Source organism: Salminus brasiliensis, chromosome 5 (assembly GCF_030463535.1).
Source record: "Salminus brasiliensis chromosome 5, fSalBra1.hap2, whole genome shotgun sequence".
Classification (NCBI taxonomy): Eukaryota; Metazoa; Chordata; class Actinopteri; order Characiformes; family Bryconidae; genus Salminus; species Salminus brasiliensis.
This window is the reverse complement of record NC_132882.1, coordinates 3594202-3621701: the sequence shown is the minus strand read 5'-3', so window position 1 is coordinate 3621701 and position 27500 is coordinate 3594202. Positions and strand designations below refer to the sequence as shown.

The following is a 27500-nucleotide window of genomic DNA, read 5'->3' as shown; positions in this document are numbered from 1 at the left end:
TGAGTTACCCAACGCTTTGTTTCGGGCCTGGCTTGCGCTTGCTAATTACAGCCCTATAGGACTCGGAACATTCCTGTTGCCTTTGAAACGTTCTGCCGGTACCCTTCAGAGAGGAGCGCAGTCGACGTCCTGAATTGATAAAGTATCTTAAAGCCTGTTAGCAAGCTGGAGGCGTCACACACTTCAGGCACCAGCAGGCCCACTGGGGACTTTGAAAGGAAAGGCAGGAGGCCATTATGCTGACATAGATGCTCTATATGTCCAAAAGTCAGCAGACACCTGCTCATCCAGCGTTTCTTCTGAAATCAAGGGGTTTAATAAAAGGTTGGCCTCCTTTCCTGCAGAAAGAGCCTCTTCTCAGAATGCTTTAGATTAGATGTTGGGGAAATTGATTGCATCCAGCCTCATGAGAGCATCGGTGAGGTCAGGTACTGATGTTCAATGATTAGATCTTCCACTCCAAATCATCCCAAAGAAATTGGATGGAGCTCCATCACTAGATAGAGAATGTGCTCTACTGCTCCACAGCTCTGGGCTGGATATGTCCATTCTGACTGATAGAGATGTTCGGGTATTTGTAAGTATTCATAAATGAGGGAAATCATAGTAACCATTTACTTTAACCTATATTAACATTTATAAAGGCTAATTCTAATAAGCATCAGTCATCATAAAGACTGCTTTTGTTATATAGGTTGGGTGGTTTCATGTAGTCTTATGTCTGTTGTCATGAAAAGCACATGAAAGTGTCTTGTAGTAAATTATGAAACAATAAATGGACCTGTTTTTCATTTAGAAAAAATATTTTCTAGTTATCATCAAGAGCAGTAATTTTCTAGCTAACTACAACTACAGCTAGAGTAGTTATCATCTAGCTAACAACCGCTAGAGTAGTTATCATCTAGCTAACAACAGCTAGAGTAGTTATCATCTAGCTAACAACCGCTAGAGTAGTTATCATCTAGCTAACAACCGCTAGAGTAGTTATCATCTAGCTAACTACAGCTAGAATAGTTATCATCTAGCTAACAATTGCTAGAGTAGTTATCATCTAGCTAACTACAGCTAGAGTAGTTATCATCTAGCTAACTACAGCTAGAGTAGTTATCATCTAGCTAACAACAGCTAGAGTAGTTATCATCTAGCTAACTACAGCTAGAATAGTTATCATCTAGCTAACAACCGCTAGAGTAGTTATCATCTAGCTAACAACCGCTAGAGTAGTTATCATCTAGCTAACTACAGCTAGAATAGTTATCATCTAGCTAACAACCGCTAGAGTAGTTATCATCTAGCTAACTACAGCTAGAGTAGTTATCATCTAGCTAACAACAGCTAGAGTAGTTATCATCTAGCTAACAACCGCTAGAGTAGTTATCATCTAGCTAACTACAGCTAGAGTAGTTATCATCTAGCTAACAACAGCTAGAGTAGTTATCATCTAGCTAACTACAGCTAGAGTAGTTATCATCTAGCTAACTACAGCTAGAATAGTTATCATCTAGCTAACAACCGCTAGAGTAGTTATCATCTAGCTAACAACAGCTAGAGTAGTTATCATCTAGCTAACAACCGCTAGAGTAGTTATCATCTAGCTAACAACCGCTAGAGTAGTTATCATCTAGCTAACTACAGCTAGAGTAGTTATCATCTAGCTAACAACAGCTAGAGTAGTTATCATCTAGCTAACTACAGCTAGAGTAGTTATCATCTAGCTAACAACCGCTAGAGTAGTTATCATCTAGCTAACTACAGCTAGAGTAGTTATCATCTAGCTAACTACAGCTAGAGTAGTTATCATCTAGCTAACAACCGCTAGAGTAGTTATCATCTAGCTAACAACCGCTAGAGTAGTTATCATCTAGCTAACTACAGCTAGAGTAGTTATCATCTAGCTAACTACAGCTAGAGTAGTTATCATCTAGCTAATTACAGCTAGAGTAGTTATCATCTAGCTAACAACAGCTAGAGTAGTTATCATCTAGCTAACTACAGCTAGAGTAGTTATCATCTAGCTAACAACCGCTAGAGTAGTTATCATCTAGCTAACAACCGCTAGAGTAGTTATCATCTAGCTAACTACAGCTAGAGTAGTTATCATCTAGCTAACTACAGCTAGAGTAGTTATCATCTAGCTAACAACCGCTAGAGTAGTTATCATCTAGCTAACTACAGCTAGAGTAGTTATCATCTAGCTAACTACAGCTAGAGTAGTTATCATCTAGCTAACTACAGCTAGAGTAGTTATCATCTAGCTAACATCAGCTAGAGTAGTTATCATCTAGCTAACTACAGCTAGAGTAGTTATCATCTAGCTAACAACAGCTAGAGTAGTTATCATCTAGCTAACTACAGCTAGAGTAGTTATCATCTAGCTAACTACAGCTAGAGTAGTTATCATCTAGCTAACTACAGCTAGAGTAGCGAAGCGATGTGGGAGGACAGCGCCATCTACCCACCCACCAGTTGGCTGTCCCGGGGCAATCTTTTTATGCTGATTAATCGCACTTTTACTGTTTCAGCCCTGGCCAGGACGCCCCCTAGAGGCTGAAAATTCACTTATGGACGTTGCCGGGCCGACTGGTCGTCATGGTGTTGTATGAAGATGTTTCATCAGTCTGTGCAGGAGCTGGTCTGCTCGTTCTGGAGCCAGCTCGACCCCAAGTTCCCCCAAATCCCGAGCGTTGCGTCTCCGAACCCAGCCTTAACAGTGTCTTACAGCCTCAGGGAGGGGCAACAGACGGTCAGCCTTTTAGGATTTAGGCAACGGGATGCAGCCGTCTGACCCTGCAGCTGCTGACCCTTAACCTCTAGGCTATCAGCATCTCCAGAAAACCCGCACTCAGAAAATATTTACGAAGGGCAACATCTGACACAAAAAAAGATCCCTCTGATTGGCTGTATCCCACCCTCTCCTCGCTAAGCCCCGCCTACTCACGCTCGTTATCGACCCCTGACTCCTTAAAGTCGCTTCATACTAGATACATTTGGTCAACTGGGTGGACAAATAACGGACAGCACACAGAGCGTTTTCACAGTCCTTTTGGAATCCAGTTTTTTAATATTTAGATGAACCATAAAAAGCACATTAAACAATTTTCTCATTTTAGTTACAAAAAAAGAAGAGGGGTCACTGAAAAAAGAGCATATTATTGCATAATCATTTTCACAGACGTCTTTCGGAACAGAAGGGGGGCCTGACAGATATGACGTTATTATTTCTCTTTAGTTATTTATGATCTTTATCTTAAATTCTCATTAAAAAAAATTAAAATTCCCCACCCAAAATATATAAACTTAAGTGTGTAACCAAGGTATATACAGGGCACGCCGGCCTCTCTTCTCTATGGATATTAGGAAAGGATGAGGTATATGACCAAAGGAGAAAAAACAAACAAACAAAAAAACAAACAAAAACAAACAAACAACCCAAAAAAATTGAAATAGGAGTTGGGCGAACGCCATGATCTCTTCAGAACAACAAGCACAGTGAGCAGCGATAGTGACCAGCCGCCGCCGCCGCCTCTGCGTGTGCCGGTGCGCCTCTCTCTTGGCCGAGGTGGTGGTGTTTTTGGTTTTTTTTGGCTTGGGGGGCGGTCAGTATATACAAAGGACATCCATTATGATTCGAAAATGATGTGGAATTGTTTGAATGCTCACTTTTATTAGTTTAACAATAGTTACACAGTATTTATCACAAAATAATCTTCCTTTATTTACTCAGTTCTTTAATTTAGAGATGTTGGTTGTTTGCTTGCTTGGTTGGTTGGTTCGGGGGATGTTTCTGTCAGATGCAATTCTGATACACATGCAAGTTTTGAAAGAGTGGAATCAGAAAGAACAGTAATGTACAAAATAATAATTACAGTTTTATCAAAATACACCTTCTTTCTCGTAGCACCTCATATTTATTATTATTATCATAATTGTTTTGTATTTTGAACAAGCACCATTGTTGTCTTTTCTGTATATCATTTTTTATTTGTTGCACAGCACCGATAGACTCCATTGGGGGGTCAATCTCTCTCCCTCTCTCTCTCTCTCATTCTCTAATTCTCTCTCTCTCTCCCTCTCTCTCTCTCTTTCCGCCGACCCCCCTGGCTGTCCAGCTCTCCGCTCTGCCACTTCGTCTGGTTGTCCTTCACCTTCTCTCTCTCCGTAACAGCTCACGTGTTTCTTCTCGCCCTCCGAAGGGCGCTGTGGATTTTCCCGCTGTGATGAATACGAACACGTTTCCCGTTTTATTCAAGACTGTTATTCAAAACTTGCATGTGGCGGCGAGCAGGAGGCCGGAGGATTTTGGTGGTACCAAAAAGAAAAAAAAAATAAAATAAAAAATAGTCTCGGAAAAAAAAGTCTTGTGCTGACCCGTCCTTCCCTGTCAAGTGTTTTTTTCTTGGTGTCATTTCTTTGTTTTTATTATTTTAATTTAGCCAAGGAAGCAGGTCGGCCCGACTTCGAATCCGAACTTCTGGTTGGCATCGCCGAAGTCGCTCAGCATGACGTCTACGATGGGAACCTGATCGATTTTGGGCGTGTTGATCTCGATCACAGTCTTTCCGTAGCCCTTCCTCACCTGCAGGGAACGACAGAAACGGAGACAGCGCCGTCACTTCACAGATTCTCCGAATTTACACCAGCAGTGCAGCAATGTCCTAATGCTAGAGCCTTTTATATGTAATTCATACTGGGCGATTCCAATTCTTACTGTTTTCAGTGTGTAATTAGACACTTATCCGTCACTACCAATGTTCTAATGCTAGTGCCTTTTATATGTAATTCATACTGGGTGAATTTGGCTGTGTTTTGTTTGTGACTAATAAAACACCAAACGCACTAGCCATGTTCAAATTCTAGTGCACTGAATCTACAATTCATACTGGGTGATTCAAATTCTTACTGTTTTCAGTGTGTAATTGGACACTTATCAGCCACTAGCTGTGGTCTAATGCTAGTGCACTGTATAATTCATACCGGGTGAATTTGGAGGTGTCTTTTAGTGACTTATTACACACCAAACGCACTAGCCATGTTCAAATGCTAGTGCACTGAGGTAATTCTGGGTAATTACTGGGTAATTCTAATTCTTACTGTTTTCAGTAAGTAATTGGACACTAGTCAGATACTATCAATGTTCTAATGCTATGGTACTATACAATTCATAGTGGGTGGTTCTTAATTCTTACCATTTCAGTAAGTAATTGGATACTTAGCTGTGGTCTAATGCTAGAGCACTGTATAATTCATACTGGGTGAATCTGGTGGTGTTTTTTTTAGTGACTAAATACACACCAAACGCACTAGCCATGTTCAAATGCTAGTGCACTGAATCTATAATTCATACTGGGTGATTCTAATTATTACTGTTTTCAGTGTGTAATTGGATACTAGTCAGGTACTATCAATGTTTTAATGCTAGTGCCCTTTATAAGTAATTCATACTGGGTGAATTTGGAGGTGTCTTTTTGTGACTAATTACACACCAAACGCACTAGCCATGTTCTAATGCTAGTGCACTGAATTAATAATTCATACTGGGTGAGTCAAATTCTTACTGTTTTCAGTAAGTAATTGGACACTAGTCAGGTACTATCAATGTTCTAATGCTATGGTACTGTACAATTCATAGTGGGTGGTTCTTAATTCTTATTGTTTTCAGTAAGTAATTGGACACTAGTCAGGTACTATCAATGTTCTAATGCTGGTGCACTGTATAATTCACCCTGGCTGATTTTTATTTCTCACTGTTTTTAGTCAGTAATTGGACACTTATCAGCCACTAGCTGTGGTCTAATGCTAGTGCACTGTATAAATCATACGGGTAATTGGATACTAGTCAGGTACTATCAATGTTCTAATGCTAGTGCACTGAATCTATAATTCATACTGGGTAATTCTAATTCTTACTGTTTTCAGTGAGTTATTACACTTATCAGGTACTATCAATGTTCTAATGTTAGTACCTTTTATATGTAATTCATACTGGGTGAATCTGGTGGTGCTTTTTAGTGACTAATTACACACTTACCAATTACATGGTAAGTGTCCAATTACTCACTGAAAACAGAAGAATTTGAATCACCCAGTATGAATTATAGATTCAATGCATAGAACATGGTAAGCACACATTGGTAAGAAATTGGACTATTGGACACATCAAATCTATTCATACTGGGTGATTCATTTCTTTTTTCAGTTTTCAGTGAGTAATTGGATACTTATCAGCCACTAGCTGTGTTATAATGCTAGTGCACTGTATAATTCATACTGGGTGATTCTTAATTCTTACTGGTTTCAGTGAGTAATTAGACACTTATCAGTCACTACCAATGTTCTAATGTCAGTGCACAATATCCATAACTCATACTGGATGATTTTTGGCTCTTACTGTTGTCAGCAACTCATTACACATTTATTGGCCACTTTATTAGAAACCTTACTCATGCCTTTGTATTGATGCAGTTTGTTGTCTCAGTCCTTTCCTCAGTGGTCAGTTTCTGCCACTGGTCTGGATATGTAATATATTTGGATATTTTTGGGTGGTGGACCCACTCTTAACCCAGCAGTGACACCAATGTGCCTTATACACTCGTACCAGCACCACACACACTACGGTTAACCGTATGTCAGTTTCACTGCCCTGTATAAATACATAAATATAGTGAGTCTATGAAGAGGCCTACACAGAAGTACGGGTTTCTAATAAAGTGGCCAGTGAGTGGAAGCACAACCGTGTGTCTACAGACTGCAAAGAGCTGTTAATGGTGTTGTATAGAGGCTCCGTACCGCGCAGGAGTCTATGAGGGCCTTGATGTAAGGGTTATTGTCATACGACATCTCCTCATCGTTGGATCCCAGGAAGCGCAGTGCTTTGTGGTAGCTGTCTGTCGTGGCATCGTGCCAGCCCACAGACTGGTGGCAGCTGTAGGTGAAGTTTTGCCTCGCCGAGGCCGTCAGTAGTCTGAGGAACGTCATCTGCACTGAGTTTATGGAGTTACCCTCAGCGTCCACATAAGACAGCTGAACAGAACAAAACATACAAAACAGCATGAACATCTATATATATGTTCAAATGATCCACACACTCATTCTGACAGACTGTAATACACTACAGGAAGCGTAGGGGGCGCTCTATAATGCTCTATAATGTTCATATGATCCACACGCTCATTCTGACAGACTGTAATACACTACAGGAAGCGTAGGGGGCGCTCTATAATGCTCTATAATGTTCATATGATCCACACGCTCATTCTGACAGACTGTAATACACTACAGGAAGCGTAGGGGGCGCTCTATAATGCTCTATAATGTTCATATGATCCACACGCTCATTCTGACAGACTGTAATACACTACAGGAAGCGTAGGGGGCGCTCTATAATGCTCTATAATGATCGTATGATCTACATGCTCCTTTTGACAGACTGTAATACACTACAGGAAGCGTAGGGGGCGCTCCATAATGCTCTATAATGTTTCATATGATCTACATGCTCCTTTTGACAGACTGTAATACACTACAGGAAGCATAGGGGGCGCTCTATAACGCTCTATAATGTTCATGTAATCCACACGCTCATTCTGACAGACTGTAATACACTACAGGAAGCGTAGGGGGCGCTCTATAACGCTCTATAATGTTCATGTAATCCACACGCTCATTCTGACAGACTGTAATACACTTCAGGAAGCATAGGGGGCACTCTATAATGCTCTATAATGTTCATATGATCCACACGCTCCTTCTGACAGACTGTAATACACTTCAGGAAGCGTAGGGGGCGCTCTATAACGCTCTATAATGTTCATGTAATCCACACGCTCATTCTGACAGACTGTAATACACTTCAGGAAGCATAGGGGGCACTCTATAATGCTCTATAATGTTCATATGATCCACACGCTCCTTCTGACAGACTGTAATACACTTCAGGAAGCGTAGGGGGCGCTCTATAATGCTCTATAATGTTCATGTAATCCACACGCTCATTCTGACAGACTGTAATACACTTCAGGAAGCATAGGGGGCACTCTATAATGCTCTATAATGTTCATATGATCCACACGCTCCTTCTGACAGACTGTAATACACTTCAGGAAGCGTAGGGGGCGCTCTATAATGCTCTATAATGATCGTATGATCTACATGCTCCTTTTGACAGACTGTAATACACTACAGGAAGCGTAGGGGGGCGCTCTATAATGCTCTATAATGTTTCATATGATCTACATGCTCCTTTTGACAGACTGTAATACACTACAGGAAGCATAGGGGGCGCTCTATAACGCTCTATAATGTTCATGTAATCCACACGCTCATTCTGACAGACTGTAATACACTACAGGAAGCATAGGGGGCGCTCTATAACGCTCTATAATGTTCATGTAATCCACACGCTCATTCTGACAGACTGTAATACACTACAGGAAGCGCGGGGGCGCTCTATAATGCTCGTATGATCTTAGAAGGTGTAAATCGAATTATATTTAATAGAGAAATGAATTATAGAAGGCGTGGTTGCAGTCTTTGCAGTGAATGGCTTAAACAGGACTGTATGATGTTTTTCGCAGAGACACTGCCGTCCCTCCATCACTTTCCTGACCGCATTAAATATGGATGCGGTGTGCGTGGGGGCGTATAGGGCTTTGTGCTGTGGGACCTGGGGTCACAGCATCTTAAAAAGCATCTGAAAAGCGGCGCTGCTATTACTGTCTATTTCTGTCACTGAGAGGACGGAGAGAGACACAGCCTTTACAATCCTTTTAGCTCGGGGAGAAAAGGGAAAGGACGGGGAGGGAGATGAAACGCCAGAGGAAGAAGAGTGCACTTACTAGTTGGCCGTGTGTAAATGAACTGTACCACGACCCGGGCGCCTCTTTAGACCAGGAGGAGAGCTGTACCTGCAGGAGCACAGCAGGGGTAATGGTAAATAAACATGAACCTCGGCATCGGACAGACAGAAATGCTTCAACCTGGAATCAAAACCTTTACCTTGTTAATTCTTTTAGCACAACTGATCAGATCAGATCTTTTAACTTCTTAGACCCCGTAGCACACATAATTAACATCAGTGTCATAGGCCCTAAAATAGAACCCAGTGGGACTCCACAAGATATGCTAAATCAAACCGTTACCAAAATAAAAACACTAGTTTATGCATTAAAATCAATAACTAAATAATAAACTTAAGGTTCAAGGGCAAAAGGACAAAAGTATTGGGACACCTGCTCATTCACTGTTTCCTAAATGTATTCAAATGAGTTCTGTCCTGCCTCTGTTGGAGTAAATATCTCTACTGTCCAGGGAAGAAGGCTTTCTACTATATTTTGGAGGAGTATTGCTGTGAAAATTTGATTGAATTCAGCAACAACAACAGTGTCAGTGAGGTCAGGATGTTGGATGATGATCACCACCCCACCTCATCATCCCCAACTCCCTTCTCAACTCATCCCAAAAGTACTGGATGGAGCTCCACCACCATCATTCCAGAGAACACAGTTCTTCCACTGCTCCACAGCTCCTCAATGCTGGGGGTCTTTATACCCCTCAACTAGCCCACACCTGGCATTATTAGGGATGGTGCCAATAGGTTCATGATGTTTATCTGCCCCTGCAGAGAGTCCTATTCTATTGGCAGGACTTCTCTACAGGGACTAGACAAGCTGTGTATATGTGCAACTTAGAGTAGCTGAATACATTCATTAGAAGGGGTGTCCACAAACATTTGGACCAAGAAATTGGGACTCCACAAGATATGTGGAAGCATAGGGGGCGCTCTATAATGCTCTGTAATGCTCATATGATCCACATGCTCATTCTGACAGACTGTAATACACTACAGGAAGCGTAGGGGGCGCTCTATAATGCTCTATAATGATCATATGATCCACACGCTCATTCTGACAGACTGTAATACACTACAGAAAGTGTAGGGGGTGCTCTATAATGCTCTATAATGCTCATATGATCCACACGCTCGTTCTGACAGACTGTAATACACTACAGGAAGTGTAGGGGGCGCTCTATATTGCTCTATAATGATCATATGATCCACACGCTCGTTCTGACAGACTGTAATACACTACAGGAAGCGTAGGGGGTGCTCTATAATGCTCTATAATGCTCATATGATCCACACGCTCATTCTGACAGACTGTAATACACTACAGGAAACGTAGGGGGCGCTCTATAATGCTCTATAATGATCATATGATCCACACGCTCATTCTGACAGACTGTAATACACTACAGGAAGCGTAGGGGGCGCTCTATAATGCTCTATAATGATCATATGATCCACACACTCATTCTGACAGCAACAACAGTGTCAGTGAGGTCAGGATTTGAGACGGGATTCAAGGTGATAATGAGCCCTTAGAGGTCTACAGCTATTACTGCCATTTCGCTATACCATTTGATTGTGTAATTACGTAATTACATGAGTAATTACATAGTTGCATAATGAATTACATTAATTTCTCTCTGCTGTACATCTTAGATGTACATTATTACAGTAGAGCTATTACTGTGTTTTTCTATACCACTCCGATTAGCTATTTAATTACATAATTAACATCTTTAGTTACATAATGACTTACATTTACAGTAAATAATTTACATGGAAAGAGTCCAGACTTTTCCCCCTCAAATTCAGCTCATAATAAAATATCTCCTCCACCACCTAGAGACACTGTAAAGGGATGGGCTGAAGATCTCCCACACAATATCTGAGTGTTTTCAGTGAAACTACAAGCATAAAAAGAATCTATATAAAATCACAGCATGTTTTTTTTTTTCATTCATCACCGGCAACTTCCCAGGGCCAATTAACGAGTTGAATCGAGTGCGGTAGAACCTGGAGAACACTGTGCCGTGACCCCTCAGAACCATTTATCCCTGAGTTTAATAAGACCGTGTTTCTATTCCCCACTGTTGCCGTGGAAACAACACTCACTCCTCTCGACTTCCTGCTGGGGTAGATGCAGGTCTCGCCTCCTGCTGTGAAGTTGCAGTACACTTTGAAGGAATCCCCGGAGCATCCTTGGTTGGGATCAATGTAATATTCACCTGCCGGGAAGAAACATCCACCTGTCAGACACTGCACTGACAACGGCCCTGTGCATGCTAATGCTCGCCTATTAAGCTGGATTGACCTCTGACCAATCTGACCAACCTTCATCCCTTAATCCATTAAGCCATGAGCATAAAAGGGTCTGGCTGCTCATAACTTCATAATTCTAACTGTAGCTGGACTGTGATACAGGATACTACATTTCCACTGATTCAGCTCATCCCAAACCCCAAGCGCCTCACAAATGAAAATGACATCAAATTAATAACTGCTAACTGGTGATCACCTGCTCCCATTCAATGTTAGCCAGAGCACTCTGATCTGATTGATCTGATTACTGTAATCAAATCAATCATTCAGCATTTAATGTAAATGATTTAGTATTTAATGTAAATTATTCAGTATCTAATGTGAATTATTCCGTATCTAATGTGAATTGTTCAGTATCTGATGTGAATTATTCAGTATCTAATGTGAATTGTTTTGTATCTAATGCAAATTGTTCAGTCTCTAATGTGAATTATTCCATATCTAATGTGAATTGTTCAGTAACTAATGTGAATTATTCCATATCTAATGTGAATTGTTCAGTAACTAATGTGAATTGTTTAGTATCTAATGTGAATTACTCAGTATGTAATGTGAATTGTTCGGTATTTAATGTGAATTATTCAGTATCTAATGTGAATTATTCTGTATCTAATGTGAATTGTTCAGTATCTGATGTGAATTATTCAGTATCTAATGTGAACTGTTCAGTATTTAATGTGAATTATTCAGTGTCTAATGTGAATTATTCTGTATCTAATGTGAATTGTTCAGTATTTAATGTGAATTATTCAGTGTCTAATGTGAATTATTCAGTATCTAATGTGAATTGTTTTGTATCTAATGTGAATTGTTTTGTATCTAATGTGAGTTATTCCATATCTTATGTGAATTGTTCAGTAACTAATGTGAATTATTCAGTATCTAATGTGAATTATTCAGTATCTAATGTGAATTGTTCAGTAACTAATGTGAATTGTTTAGTCTCTCGTGAATTATTCAGTCTCTGCTATGAAACTGAAGTGTAAGTTCTGTAGTTATGAAAGTGTAAGGAAGAGGTTAATGGAAACTGCTTTGCTTACAGAACAGACAGGTAAGGGGCTGAGGGCTTGTGTGTGTTTATGAAAAAAACAGCAGCTATAAGAGCAGAAAAAGCCCAGCAGCTCTGAAAGGTCAGTACAGGAATTGGCATTTTGTAAGCCATGATTTGGCAGGCAGAGGTTAGCTCCCACTGCAGCCTGCAGAGAGAACAGCCCTTGACACTGTACGACGGACTGTTATCTGTAAAAATCGACATGATGCATCACAGACGTGCAGCAGCAACCTGCCTGTACTTCAGCCCATGATTACAGATAACAGTGAGTCATTAAGCCTTGATCACTTGTTAGCTACATTAGCCTCACAGCTCCAGTGTGAAAGACACTGAGATCTTTAGGGTTTGTTTATAAGGAAAGCTTTTATGAACCCAGTCTCTGGACTATCAGGACTGGGGTCAGCAGTCTCACCATCAGGGAACTCTGGGTGGCACAGCTGGAGGTCCTTGCAGGTCCTGGCTGGGTTGTTTGGAGTGCCCATTGGATACTTCATGCGCTCGATGTCCTGTTTGAGGTTATTGAGGGAACTGAAGATGTCCTCCATGCCCTCGCCGTAGTCCATGATGGTGGCCTCGTCGGCCTGCATGTCGCTGGAGCGTCTGGTCTTCTTGGACGACTGGATGGGCAGCGGCTGGATGATCTCACCTGGAGGACCCTGCAGCCCAACATACGGATTAACACAGTTATTCTCATGAAACGTGACGACTACTGGGACTCAACATGAACAGATTAAAATCACTGTCACACAAAAACCTTGTACCTCCATTTCTGTTGATTGTCCACTAGTGGAAATTATTATTATTATTGTTATTATTTCAACTGCAGACCAATAGAAATGCTCCAAACTGACAGCAGGAATGAGCACAATTAGCCTTGCTCTCTCCTGGGTGGGTAGATGTCTCTCTCTTTCTCTCTCTCCCCACATCACTTCAGTCTGATGTCTACTAGCCCATGTATCAGGGTTGGGTACCCGGCAGTGTTTTGGTTGCCTGGTGACTTTGCATAGGTGCATGTGTCAGACCTTACCCCCTCTCATAGTGTCGGTAGCATTATATGTGATAGGAGGGAGAGTGCTAACGAGTGGGTTGGGTAATTGGATAATATATATATTTAATATATATATATATATATTATATTAAATAAAAATGACGTTTTTGTGACAATATTTTTTTTTAACTATAAAGCCGTAATAGTTTTCTAGTTTCTCAGAACATAAAATTTAGCTATTTTAGCTTTTTTATTTTATCTTATTGAGGTTTGAGATTCTTCTTTGTGTCACATTTTGTTTCGTTTGTTTCATTGTTACTTTTTTTTACAAGTTTACAATAAAAAAAACAATAAGGTTAAGGTTCAACGTGTAACAGTAACACTACTTTATATATAGTATAAAAGTATATATATATACTTTTGTTTTTTTAAATCTAAAAGCAAAAAAAAAGTGAGAAACAAGATAAAATGCCATAAACTCCCCTCGTATGATTTATGGTTTATCAGAATATGCTGCGTATAGGCGATATGCTACAGTTCACTTTAGTTTTCATCTGTTAAATTGTCATTATTTACTAATAATTTATATTATATTGTTTTTTAATAATAGAATTATTATCTTAGTCCTGTTTATTTACTCATTTCATGTCTTCTTCTGTTGTTGATTTATTGTCTTTTACTAATGACTGATTGTGTTAAGCTGCTTTGTAACAACACCAGTTTAAAAAGCTATACAAATAAATTTGATTTTTATTAATCTTAAAGTATTAGAAGAGTGGGTTAAGGGCTTTGATCAAGGCCCTGAGCCTGGATATCAAACCCACAACCCCATCATCAATAGCCCGGTGCTCTAACCGCTGAGTCGCCACTGCTGACTGGTGTTTGACACTGTTCTTCTCTACAAGAACCTGAATATACCTTAATACCGTACGTTACTCTTCATTTGTAGTACAATGAAGGCGTCACCAAAAGTTTGACACTGCAATAAAAGCAAAATGAAACTCACAGGAGGTCCAGGGGGTCCCACTACTCCTGTGTCTCCCTTAGGACCAGCAGTACCCTGGAGGAACACAACAAACATGAGTGAGCCTCAACTTTCGGATCTGACCTTTGTCAATTTGTCATTTCTGTAAAACAGAGGCATCGCTTACCGTCGAACCCTTGGATCCCTTTGGCCCTTGAGGACCCTGATGATAAAAGACAACAGTAGAATATAGTATATAGTAGCAAATATAGAATATAGTAGCAAATCTGTCTACATCACAACTGAGGGTTAGACAGAGGTGTGAATGAGTCACTTACGGGCAGTCCAGGAGGTCCAGGAGGGCCGATGGGCCCAGAGGCACCACTAATACCCTAAAGAGAGAAGCACAGGGGGACACACAGTGAATGAAGGTCGCCAACTCTTATCAAACACAACCTGCAGTCAGAGTTATTAGAAACTTGTGCAGTAATAAGTAACTGTCACCACACCGAACTCTCTATCCGATTGGCTGAGAGGAATTTGACGAGTGTCAATATGCCCTGATTCTGTATCGTTGCTAAGTTTACAATAAAAATCAATAAGGTTAAGATTCAACGTGTAACAGTAACACTGCTATATTACTTTAGTTTTTTAAATATAAAAGCAAAAAAAAATAGAATAAATTATGTCAGTGAGAAACTCTTAAGTGCCATCCTGGTAAAATGCCATAAACTCCCCTTGTATGATTTATGGTTTATTAGAAAATGCTGCGTATAGGCGATATGCTATAGTTAACTTTAGTTTTCAGCTGTAAATTGTCATTATTTACTAATAATTTATATTATATTGTTATTTAATAATAGAATTATTATCTTAGTGTTGTTTATTTACTCATTTCATGTCTTCTTCTGTTGTTTGATTTATATTAATCTCAAAGTATTAGAAGAGTGGGTTAATTAGGCTTTAATAGTCAGAGTTATTAGTAACTAGTGCAGTAATTAGTAACTATCACCACACCGAACTCTCGATTCGATTGGCTGAGAGGAATTTGACGAGTGTCAATATGCCCTGATTCTGTATCGTTGCTAAGTTTACAATAAAAATCAATAAGGTTAAGATTCAACGTGTAACAGTAACACTGCTATATTACTTTAGTTTTTTAAATATAAAAGCAAAAAATGCTATATGCTATAGTTAGCTTTAGTTTTCATCTGTTAAATTATCATTATTTACTAATAATTTATATTATATTGTTATTTAATAATAGAATTATTATCTTAGTCTTGTTTATTTACTCATTTCATGTCTTCTTCTGTTGTTGATTACTTGTTTTTACTAATGACTGATTGTGTAAAGCTGCTTTGTAACAACACCAGTTTAAAAAGCTTTACAAATAAATTTGATTTGATTTATATTAATCTCAAAGTATTAGAAGAGTGGCTTAAGTAGGCTTTAATAGTCATAACTAATAGAGTTATTAGAAACTAGTGCAGTAATTAGCAACTATCACCTCACCGAACTCTCAATGCGACTGGCGATTCCGATGCGAGAGGAACCTGCAGAGTGTCAATATGCCCTGATTCTGTATCGTTGCTTTTTTCGGCCTGTAACCTACTTAGATACAGTAACCCTATACAATTACTCAATAATTTACTCATGCTTATGTTACAAGAGGTTTGTGCCACTTAAATATTCAGATCTTGTGACAAACATCTCAATGAGGACATCACCTAATATACTCTCTACTCTTAAAAATGAAGGTGTTACCAAGAGTCATCTTTGAGTGATGCCACTGAAGAACCATTGCTGGTTCCATTAAGAGCTGTTTATACAAATGAGATGTGAGTGTGAAGAACCTTTGCATTGGTAGAGAACCCTGACATTGACTTTTTAAGCCTTTGAAAGTTCACATCTTCAACCTCACATCTTCTCAGTTCTAGAGCAAGCCCAGGCTCGGCTAATAGATCATCATAGACGATTTCATTAAGTTTGGTCTGACTGAATTGAATGTCCTGCAGTTCTCTGTAAAGCTGGGCCAGAGCGGCTGAGCCAGAGCAGCTGCTAATTACATATTCACTCAATTTGCAGTGTTTGTTTAAAAATGGATGAAATCTTTCTTCATCTGGATTTCACCGAGCACCAGCACAGGGCCCGCAGAAGCACCTCCGGTAGAGGAACTCGGCCCTACTCCGGGCTTCATAGCTCGCAGAGAACCGCCGACGGTGGGAATGAGTTTAACGTAAATAGCACGGCTACCGCGAGAACCTTGTACTGCATTAACTTTTGATGCGAAAGTTTGCTGTAAGGTAATCTCGGCGGCCGCACCTCAGCTCCCGTCAATTACGCTGCCTCCATCACCCTTCACCCACCACACCATTATGATAAACACACAGCACGCGATGCTCTTACTTCAGTGGGCGGCTAATTCACTTTTACAGCACTTCAGGCGACCGCAGAGCCGGAGAGGACCTTTACATTACCGCTAACAGACGTTCAGACACTTATATGAGAGTGGTGGGGCGGGTGATAGAAAGAGAGAGAGAGAGAGAGAGAGAGAGAGAGAGAGAGAGAGAGAGAGAGAGAGAGAGTGTGCTATCATCAGTCACTTACAGAGTCACCCTTAGTTCCATGACTGCCTTGAGGTCCAGGCAAACCGCGGTCTCCCTTCTCTCCCTGCTCACCAGGAGGGCCTATCAGACCAATCAGACCAGGATGACCCTGGGAGAGCACACACACACACACACACACACACACACGACATTCAGTACAGTAGGACATGGATCTTTAGGTAAACAGTGTTTACACCACACTGAGCAAAAATCTCCCAGCATGGTCAGTTCTTAGCAACACCCTTGTGAGCACTGTTCTATCTACCACAGGTCTGTTTTTAGGTGTGTTTAGGATCACTACCCTGCTGTAGAAGATGCTAAAATGTTGGCTTCCAGAATTTGCTGGAACTTAACTGAATCTATTCTTCCCTCTATCAGCAAAATGTTCCTTGTGCCACTGTCTGCAACACAAGGCCAACACTAGACTTGCTTAACAGTTGGACAGGTGTTCTTCTCATGAAATTCACTTTTGCTCACTGTGGCCAAAATATGATTTTAACTTCATCAGGGTTTCCAGAGGAACATATCAGGCCTGCTTAGATGTTCCTTTGAGAACTTCGGACTCCATAATCGTGATAATAGTGCAGGTGTCGCTGCACAGTAGAACAGTGCACCCCTACTCTAGAGACTTTTGCAGCTAATCAGTGGTTTCTTGGTCTTCCAGACCTCAGCTTTACTTCCACAGTTTCATTATGAGCTGAGAAACAGCTACCTGAACATGCTATTCTCCTGCTGCTCCTGCTCCTAGAAATTAGCACTAGCATAAATTAGCATCATAATTGTGGCAACAATCTGGAAAAAGGCTATAAATGAAGTGACTCCCCTCTTAGTCAACACTGCTACATAGTAACACAATCAAGATTTGCTAATATCAGAGCACATCACATCAAAAGAAAATATGCAGCTAATCTAGTGATACAAGTGCAGGCAAATCAGTCAGCGCCACCTAGTGTACAGAAGCAGCAACTGTGCTATAAAATAAGCTTCTGTTAGCAAAGAATAGCCCTGTAGATACTGAGTAATAGTATCATAATCGTAAGCCTTGGAGTGAAAATGGTCCAATCAGTTACTTTATCAAAAACAGCTTAAAGGATCATAACCGATAATAATAATAATAATAATAATAATAATAAGTTTTGAATTATTTAACAGGTGGAACCCATAAACCAGAGAAAGACAATTGGACACAGCCACACGTCTCCTAAGTCGTTTTTAAACTGGTAAAATTCAGGTTTCGCCTGAAGCCCAGCCGAGTTAAAAGGCTTAAAGTGGCACTGCTGGAGGTTAAGCAGGCCTGGGCTGAGGGGACCGCATTAACGGTGGAGCAGCCAAGGAAATTGAATCTCACTCACCTTCTCACCCTTCGAGCCGGGGTCACCTTTCAGGCCAGGAAGACCAGGGGGTCCCTAATATTGGAGAGCCAACAGTGAGAAATCAATTTGCACACACTCAACCAGACACAGAGGGATCGCCAAAGAGACCGAAAGCAGACAGTGGGAGAGAGGGAGTATTAAAAAGAGCTGATCCTGCTTCTCTACAATCCAGGGAAGAAGATTATCTACTAGATTCTGGAGGAGCATTGCTGTGAGGATTTGATTGCATTCAACGCCAAGAGCGTTAGTGAGGTCAGGATGTTGGATGATGATGATCACCACCCCACCTCATCATCCCCAACTCCCCACTCAACTGGAGCTCCACCACCACCATCATTCCAGAGAACACAGCTCTTCCACTGCTCCACAGCTCCTCAATGCTGGGGGGCTTTATACCCCCCTCTAGTCCGCGCGTGGCATTATTAGACAGCATGGTGCCAACAGGTTCAGGTTCAGAGAGTCCTATTCTGTGGGCATGGCACATCTGTGTCAGCAGCAATGGGTACGACTTAAAGCAGCTGAATGCATTCATTAGAAGGGGTGTCCATAAATATTTGGACACAGAAAAGGAAATGTCAATGTGGTCAAAATAGGTCAAATAAGCTAATTGTGGAATGTGGGCTCTTGAAAGACTAGGAAACCCTCTTCTGGTGATGTATGCTGAAGGTGGAGGAATGTTTGAAAGCACAGGGGAGCTACAGCTGCTTTGGGGTGGTGTTTTGGGGGCTGTCAGAGACATCGTTCTCCCTGTTACAGTCAGTGGAGCATCAACATGAGTCTGAAGCCGCTGATATAGGGTAACATTGATGCATTTTGCTGCTTTTATCACGGCCTTGTATTGTTTCAGTGATGTTTTAGGTGTAAATCATGAAGCAGTTCATATATATATATATATATTTTTTTTCAGCCCACAATGTTCTTCACATCATTTCAGTGCATCTCTGGAACAGATAAAGGTCGAAGCCTGGGATGAGAGAGAGACAGCGAGAGAGAAAAACTGAACAAGAGCTGGAGAACCGTCCTCTCACCATAGGTCCAGGTGGGCCGTCTTGTCCAGGTGCTCCAGGAAGTCCTTGTTCACCCTGTGAGGAAAAATCCATCCAATTATATCTTGCATTACTGCACGGCTGTACCACTTACGGCCTGCTATCGATCTACCGCGGGTGGCAAGATGATTAATAGTCCACGAAAAACTGTGCTCAAATAAACGGGAAGATAAATAAATAAATAAATAAATAAATAAGTAAATGTACACTGCAGACATAGCGGGAGGATGTGGAAGGGAGTGTGTGGTTTTGCACATGTGAGTGTGTAGATTTTTAGCCGGCTCAAATCGGCGACGGAGGTGGTGGACGTGTGTTTGCAATGACACTCACCACAGGGCCAGGGATTCCTCGCAGACCCTCAGGACCGGGTTTACCAGAAGGTCCCTGGGGTCCCACGGGACCAGTTTTGCCTGGAGGACCTTCAGAGCCTGCCTCACCCTGAACAGAGGGAAAAGGGGGTTTAGAGGAACATGTAGAAATAGCCAGTGGAGTGTTCTCAGTCTTGGTTGGTGAAAATATGGATTTTGCCCATGGTGTGATTTTTGTGTTATGATGATAGTTTAAGTAAAAACAAATAAAAGAAAAAAATGAATTTGGTTATTTAGTTATTTATTTAAGATCCATTGCTATGAATGATTCAGTACTTATTATATTCAGTATCCACTATGAATTATTCAGTATCTACTATAAATGATTCAGTCTACTATGAATTATTCAGTATCTACTATGAATTATTCAGTATCTACTATGAATTATTTAGTATCCACTATGAATTATTCAGTATCTACTATGAATTATTTAGTATCCACTATGAATTATTCAGTATCTACTATGAATTATTTAGTATCCACTATGAATTATTCAGTATCTACTATGAATTATTTAGTATCCACTATGAATTATTCAGTATCTACTATGATTTATTCAGTATCCACTATGAATTATTCAGTATCCACTATGAATTATTCAGTATCTACTATAAATGATTCAGTCTACTTTGAATGATTCAGTATCCACTATGAATTATTCAGTATCTACTATAAATGATTCAGTCTACTTTGAATGATTCAGTATCCACTATGAATTATTCAGTATCCACTAAGAAAAGTATGGTTAGGTTCTCTGAAGGTAAACTAACATGTTGCCCCACGTTCAGATCTGTCCACGTTTTACTGTGTCTGTCTTTAGAGCATCAGGCTGGAGCAAACAGAGCTGAAGACTAGGCTGTAAACCAGCACTGCAACTCTCTATCTGTGGGCTGAATAATGTGCTTCATCTGTGAGAAATCAACCAACACAAAACTAATGAAGGAAATGAAATTAATGCAAGAACATAAACAAATAAATAAATAAACAGAGATGCTAATTCTGCTCATTATAAACAGCATCCCGTTATGTAAATGAGTTTCTACCAGCTTTCATCCACTGTTAGCCCTGTTAGTGTCTTCTTTAACCCATCATGAAGACATCAGTCCAATCCTTGTAAAGTTGTGAGATCAGAGGAAGTCAGATGAAAATTTGATGTCCTATAAGAGTGTCTAGGTTTGCTCTCAGCAGGAGAAGCGCTCCGAACACAAGAGCAGACGAGTCTGAACACGGGCTAACAGGAAAACCGCCACAAAGGCTACGTTCGCCTGGTGCTGTTCCACCAAAGATCTGCTGGATCTGCTTGAATTACCCTCTCTAAAGCCTTGAGTGTTGTCTGTGGTTCTGCCTGAGGAGGGTCTGTATGTGGACTGAATAATGGGTCTTTATGAATGCGTGTTTGTGTGAAATCATGTAATGGACGTCTGAATTCTGAGCTTTTGTGTACCCAAGGACACACTTGCTCTGAAAAGCCTCTTTCTGATGCTCTTCTCTGGTGGTTTTACCTTGGCGCCTTTCTCTCCTTGCCTGCCCTCCGCTCCTGCTGCTCCTGGGGGTCCCTGTAGAGGGGTGACAGAGATAAAAGATACAGTATTATCTTTGGGTTAGCATAGCGCTCCTGCACATAATCAACATCAGGACCATCGGGCCTTCAGAACATCCATTAAGACAGAACATAACAAGCTGCAAATAGCACTTATTTTAAGACCAAGATCAAGCGCTCATTTATCCACCAGCAGAGTCCCAGAAAGACCCACTTTTAGTTGCCTGAAGAACCGTTCAGAGGATGGTCCTCTGAAGAACCAGTGTATGTTACATGTATGTGACATTAAGGTTTAATAAGTGTCCCTGTTTCCACCAGTTATGTAACCCAACAGACAACTCAGCTAAATGACCTATCATGTAATAACTAACCAGTAACAGTGACAATACCAGTAATTGATATGTAATAACTAACTAGTAAGGCAATACAACTAGTAATAAATATGTAATAACAAACTGGTAAGGCGATAATACCGGTTATAAAAATGTAATAACTAACGAGTAAGGCAATACTACCAGTAAACATATGTAATAACGAACTGGTAAGGCGATAATGCCAGTAATTAATATGTAATAACTAACTAGTAAGGCAATACATCCAGTAATGAATGTGTAATAACTAACTAGTAAGGCAATACTACCAGTAATGAATATGTAATAACAAAGTGTCTGGACCGCTGGGTCAGCAGAAACTGCGTTCGATGCAAAACAAGCCGAAGCCTGAATTACAGAGTCAGACGGAGGAGCACCATCGGACCTGGTGTTTAAACGTATTACCCAATCCCCATTCATGTACGCTCCCCCTATCACCAGCAAGACCCCCAACACTAGGAGGGTGAAGACTAGCACATATAAAGCCAGCCACTTCTCTTTATTTTCAACTAGGTGGTTGCTAAGGCGTTACTAGGCTGTTATTAGGTGGTTGTTATGCTGTTGCTGCTTGTGGTTGCTAGGGGTTCACTATAATGCTTAAAAATGTGTCGACCTGTGGTTGCTAGGCTGTTACTAGGTGGTTGTTATGCTGTTGCTGCTTGTGGTTGCTAGGGGTTTGCTATAATGCTTAAAAATGTGTCGACCTGTGGTTGCTAGGCTGTTACTAGGTGGTTGTTATGCTGTTGCTGCTTGTGGTTGCTAGGGGTTCACTATAATGATTAAAAATGTGTCGACCTGTGGTTGCTAGGCTGTTACTAGGTGGTTGTTTTGCTGCTGCTGCTTGTGGTTGCTAGGGGTTTGCTATAACGCTTAAAAATGTGTCGACCTGTGGTTGCTAGGCTGTTACTAGGTGGTTTGCTCAGGGGGTTGGTAGGTGACTGTAGGTGACTAGCTGCTATGATGTTGCTGTAAGGTCGTTACTAATATGTTGCCGTGATATCCATGGTGGTTGCTAGGGTGCTTACAAATGTATGTATGTAGAATCATCTCTGATAGAACAGCTGACAGACGCCTGTGCTGCATCAACCCACACCTGAGAGGGCATGGCTGAAAAAGCTTGTGCTCTCTCTGGTTCTGGCTGCTGATGGCAAGCAGCATGACCCGGGATTCGAACCAGCGATCCTTGGAGGATAGATGCCCCTCCTGGCCATTGCTAACCGCTCCTGCTGATGGTCAGTCTGGTACTGGTTTAATCGCTGCAGGAACGCTACTGGAACACGAGGGACACAGCCACAGTTTCCCCCTCTCTGTTTATCCTCTGAATAATGGAAACGCCAGCAGAGAGTTCAGTCGTGATGCTCTGACGGAGGAAGTGATTTTTCTTTCTTCCCCTCCAGAATGCATATTAATATTCAGCCGAGCCGGTGATACACACAATGTGACACCAAATCCTAATGGAAGTTTTTAAGGCGGCCCGATGCAGAGTAAACTAATCAGGCCTCTGCGCTGTGATTCGCTGGGGGAACTGATGAAAGGAACAGAAAACAATATTGCACCCAAACAAAAAGGGGATACCAATATTTCACTGTCCGATTCAATAACGCCGCCCCACATCCGGCTGTGGAATAACCAGGCTAAAATTGAAAAGTTTACTTCTCCCCCTTCGCGGTATTACACTCACGCCCGCCCAAATGCTTATTTTCCTCCGCGAGAGCGCGGCTGTCATCCGGAGAAACGCTCCCGAGACGGGAGTTGAGACGTGCCGAGCCGAATATGACAGCTGCGTTCCTCCTCTACACGCCCACCGAGGTGCTTATGCTGCTGTTTTCCCATCTCTGTCACTCAAACGACGATCGATATAGAGACGTCTCTGTCGCTCGGCTGGAGAGAGAGAGAGAGGGGAAGATGTGGGCCGGAGTTGAGGAGAAATGAGCGTGTCTCAGCTGGAGGTCCAGACCATCTGATCTGAGGCTGGGGTTCAATTCCCCAACAACACATATAAGTGGCTAAGTGGCCACTAAGAGGTTGCTATAGGCTGTTACTAGGTGGTTGCTATGCTGTTGCTGTGGAGTGATCACTTCGATGGTGCAAAGAGGTTGCTATAATGCCTACAAATGCATATTTCAATCACCTCTGGTGTGTCAACGAGCGGTTGCCAAGCTGTTACTAGGTGGTTGCTAAGGGGTTGGTAAGTGTTGTTATGCTATTGCTGCTAAGTGATCACTTTGGTGTAGCTAAGAGGTTGCCATAATGTTTATAAATGTGTATTACAATCACCCCTTGTGTCAACTAGTGGTTGCTAAGGAGTTGGGAGGTGGTTGCTATGCTGTTGCTGCTGAGTGATCACTTTGGTGTTGCAAAGAGGTTATGCTATAATGCTTACAAATGTGTATTACAATAATCTTTGGTATGTTAATCAGTGGTTTCTCGGCTGTTACTAGATGGTTGCTAAGGGGTTTGTAGATGGTTGTTAAGCTGTTGCTGCTTAGTAGTCACATTGGTGTTGTTAGAAAATGTAAAAAATCCTTACAAAGGCATATTACAATCATCTCGGGTGTGTCAACTTGTGGTTGCTAGGCTGTTACTGGGTAGTTTCCTAAGGGGTTGGTAGGTATCTGCTATGCTGTTATTGTAAGGCAGTCACCTTGGTGTTACTAAGATGTTACTGTGATATCCATGATGGTTGCTAGGGTGCTAACAAGTGTATTTTAAAATGATATATAGTCCATTAACTTGTGGTTGCTAGGCTGCCAGTAGGTGGTTGCTATGAGGTTGGTAGGTGGCTGCTATGAGGTTGGTAGATGGCTTCTATGAGGTTGGTAGGTGAGTGCTATGAGGTTGGTAGGTGAGTGCTATGAGGTTGGTAGGTGGCTGCTATGAGGTTGGTAGGTGAGTGCTATGAGGTTGGTAGGTGAGTGCTATGAGGTTGGTAGGTGAGTGCTATGAGGTTGGTAGGTGAGTGCTATGAGGTTGGTAGGTGAGTGCTATGAGGTTGGTAGGTGGCTGCTATGAGGTTGGTAGGTGGCTGCTACGAGGTTGGTAGGTGAGTGCTATGAGGTTGGTAGGTGAGTGCTATGAGGTTGGTAGGTGGCTGCTACGAGGTTGGTAGGTGAGTGCTATGAGGTTGGTAGGTGGCTGCTACGAGGTTGGTAGGTGGCTGCTATGAGGTTGGTAGGTGAGTGCTATGAGGTTGGTAGGTGAGTGCTATGAGGTTGGTAGGTGAGTGCTATGAGGTTGGTAGGTGGCTGCTACGAGGTTGGTAGGTGAGTGCTATGAGTTTGGTAGGTGGCTGCTACGAGGTTGGTAGGTGAGTGCTATGAGGTTGGTAGGTGGCTGCTACGAGGTTGGTAGGTGGCTGCTATGAGGTTGGTAGGTGAGTGCTATGAGGTTGGTAGGTGAGTGCTATGAGGTTGGTAGGTGGCTGCTATGAGGTTGGTAGGTGGCTGCTACGAGGTTGGTAGGTGAGTGCTATGAGGTTGGTAGGTGAGTGCTATGAGGTTGGTAGGTGGCTGCTACGAGGTTGGTAGGTGAGTGCTATGAGGTTGGTAGGTGGCTGCTACGAGGTTGGTAGGTGGCTGCTATGAGGTTGGTAGGTGAGTGCTATGAGGTTGGTAGGTGAGTGCTATGAGGTTGGTAGGTGAGTGCTATGAGGTTGGTAGGTGGCTGCTACGAGGTTGGTAGGTGAGTGCTATGAGTTTGGTAGGTGGCTGCTACGAGGTTGGTAGGTGAGTGCTATGAGGTTGGTAGGTGGCTGCTACGAGGTTGGTAGGTGGCTGCTATGAGGTTGGTAGGTGAGTGCTATGAGGTTGGTAGGTGGCTGCTATGAGGTTGGTAGGTGAGTGCTATGAGGTTGGTAGGTGAGTGCTATGAGGTTGGTAGGTGGCTGCTATGAGGTTGGTAGGTGAGTGCTATGAGGTTGGTAGGTGAGTGCTATGAGGTTGGTAGGTGGCTGCTATGAGGTTGGTAGGTGGCTGCTACGAGGTTGGTAGGTGAGTGCTATGAGGTTGGTAGGTGAGTGCTATGAGGTTGGTAGGTGGCTGCTACGAGGTTGGTAGGTGAGTGCTATGAGGTTGGTAGGTGGCTGCTACGAGGTTGGTAGGTGGCTGCTATGAGGTTGGTAGGTGAGTGCTATGAGGTTGGTAGGTGAGTGCTATGAGGTTGGTAGGTGAGTGCTATGAGGTTGGTAGGTGGCTGCTACGAGGTTGGTAGGTGAGTGCTATGAGTTTGGTAGGTGGCTGCTACGAGGTTGGTAGGTGAGTGCTATGAGGTTGGTAGGTGGCTGCTACGAGGTTGGTAGGTGGCTGCTATGAGGTTGGTAGGTGAGTGCTATGAGGTTGGTAGGTGGCTGCTATGAGGTTGGTAGATTGCTGCTATGAGGTTGGTAGGTGAGTGCTATGAGGTTGGTAGGTGGCTGCTATGAGGTTGGTAGGTGGCTGCTATGAGGTTGGTAGATGGCTGCTATGAGGTTGGTAGGTGGCTGCTATGAGGTTGGTAGGTGAGTGCTATGAGGTTGGTAGGTGGCTGCTACGAGGTTGGTAGGTGGCTGCTATGAGGTTGGTAGGTGGCTGCTATGAGGTTGGTAGGTGAGTGCTATGAGGTTGGTAGGTGAGTGCTATGAGGTTGGTAGATGGCTGCCATGAGGTTGGTAGATGGCTGCTTTTAGGTTGGTAGGTGGCTGCTATGAGGTTGGTAGGTGAGTGCTATGAGGTTGGTAGATGGCTGCTTTTAGGTTGGTAGGTGGCTGCTATGAGGTTGGTAGATTGCTGCTATGAGGTTGGTAGGTGAGTGCTATGAGGTTGGTAGGTGAGTGCTATGAGGTTGGTAGATGGCTGCCATGAGGTTGGTAGATGGCTGCTTTTAGGTTGGTAGGTGGCTGCTATGAGGTTGGTAGGTTAGTGCTATGAGGTTGGTAGATGGCTGCTTTTAGGTTGGTAGGTGGCTGCTATGAGGTTGGTAGATTGCTGCTATGAGGTTGGTAGGTGAGTGCTATGAGGTTGGTAGGTGAGTGCTATGAGGTTGGTAGGTGAGTGCTATGAGGTTGGTAGGTGAGTGCTATGAAGTTGGTAGGTGAGTGCTATGAGGTTGGTAGGTGAGTGCTATGAGGTTGGTAGATGGCTGCTTTTAGGTTGGTAGGTGGCTGCTATGAGGTTGGTAGATTGCTGCTATGAGGTTGGTAGGTGAGTGCTATGAGGTTGGTAGGTGAGTGCTATGAGGTTGGTAGATGGCTGCCATGAGGTTGGTAGATGGCTGCTTTTAGGTTGGTAGGTGGCTGCTATGAGGTTGGTAGGTTAGTGCTATGAGGTTGGTAGATGGCTGCTTTTAGGTTGGTAGGTGGCTGCTATGAGGTTGGTAGATTGCTGCTATGAGGTTGGTAGGTGAGTGCTATGAGGTTGGTAGGTGAGTGCTATGAGGTTGGTAGGTGAGTGCTATGAAGTTGGTAGGTGAGTGCTATGAGGTTGGTAGGTGAGTGCTATGAGGTTGGTAGATGGCTGCCATGAGGTTGGTAGATGGCTGCTTTTAGGTTGGTAGGTGGCTGCTATGAGGTTGGTAGGTGAGTGCTATGAGGTTGGTAGATGGCTGCTTTTAGGTTGGTAGGTGGCTGCTATGAGGTTGGTAGATTGCTGCTATGAGGTTGGTAGGTGAGTGCTATGAGGTTGGTAGGTGAGTGCTATGAGGTTGGTAGGTGAGTGCTATGAGGTTGGTAGGTGAGTGCTATGAGGTTGGTAGGTGAGTGCTATGAAGTTGGTAGGTGAGTGCTATGAGGTTGGTAGGTGAGTGCTATGAAGTTGGTAGGTGGCTGCTATGAGGTTGGTAGATTGCTGCTATGAGGTTGGTAGGTGAGTGCTATGAGGTTGGTAGGTGAGTGCTATGAGGTTGGTAGATGGCTGCCATGAGGTTGGTAGATGGCTGCTTTTAGGTTGGTAGGTGGCTGCTATGAGGTTGGTAGATTGCTGCTATGAGGTTGGTAGGTGAGTGCTATGAGGTTGGTAGGTGAGTGCTATGAGGTTGGTAGGTGAGTGCTATGA

At 42.4% G+C, this 27500-nt stretch overlaps 1 protein-coding gene across 1 annotated transcript in view; it reads right to left on the bottom strand.

Annotated features, from left to right (window-relative positions):
* Window positions 1-3117: 3117 nt before the first annotated feature.
* The window catches only part of col11a1a (collagen, type XI, alpha 1a), a 148503-nt gene continuing 124120 nt past the window's right edge, over window positions 3118-27500 (bottom strand). The window contains exons 55-67 of the mRNA XM_072679262.1: window positions 21066-21119; window positions 19526-19633; window positions 19178-19231; window positions 18129-18182; window positions 16778-16885; window positions 14506-14559; window positions 14355-14390; window positions 14210-14263; window positions 12628-12871; window positions 10958-11070; window positions 8835-8903; window positions 6787-7020; window positions 3118-4576 (exon numbers count right to left, since the gene is read on the bottom strand). Coding sequence (XP_072535363.1) covers window positions 4430-4576; window positions 6787-7020; window positions 8835-8903; window positions 10958-11070; window positions 12628-12871; window positions 14210-14263; window positions 14355-14390; window positions 14506-14559; window positions 16778-16885; window positions 18129-18182; window positions 19178-19231; window positions 19526-19633; window positions 21066-21119 — 1329 coding nt within the window. The 3' untranslated portion in view covers window positions 3118-4429. The remainder of the gene's footprint in view (window positions 4577-6786; window positions 7021-8834; window positions 8904-10957; window positions 11071-12627; window positions 12872-14209; window positions 14264-14354; window positions 14391-14505; window positions 14560-16777; window positions 16886-18128; window positions 18183-19177; window positions 19232-19525; window positions 19634-21065; window positions 21120-27500) is intronic.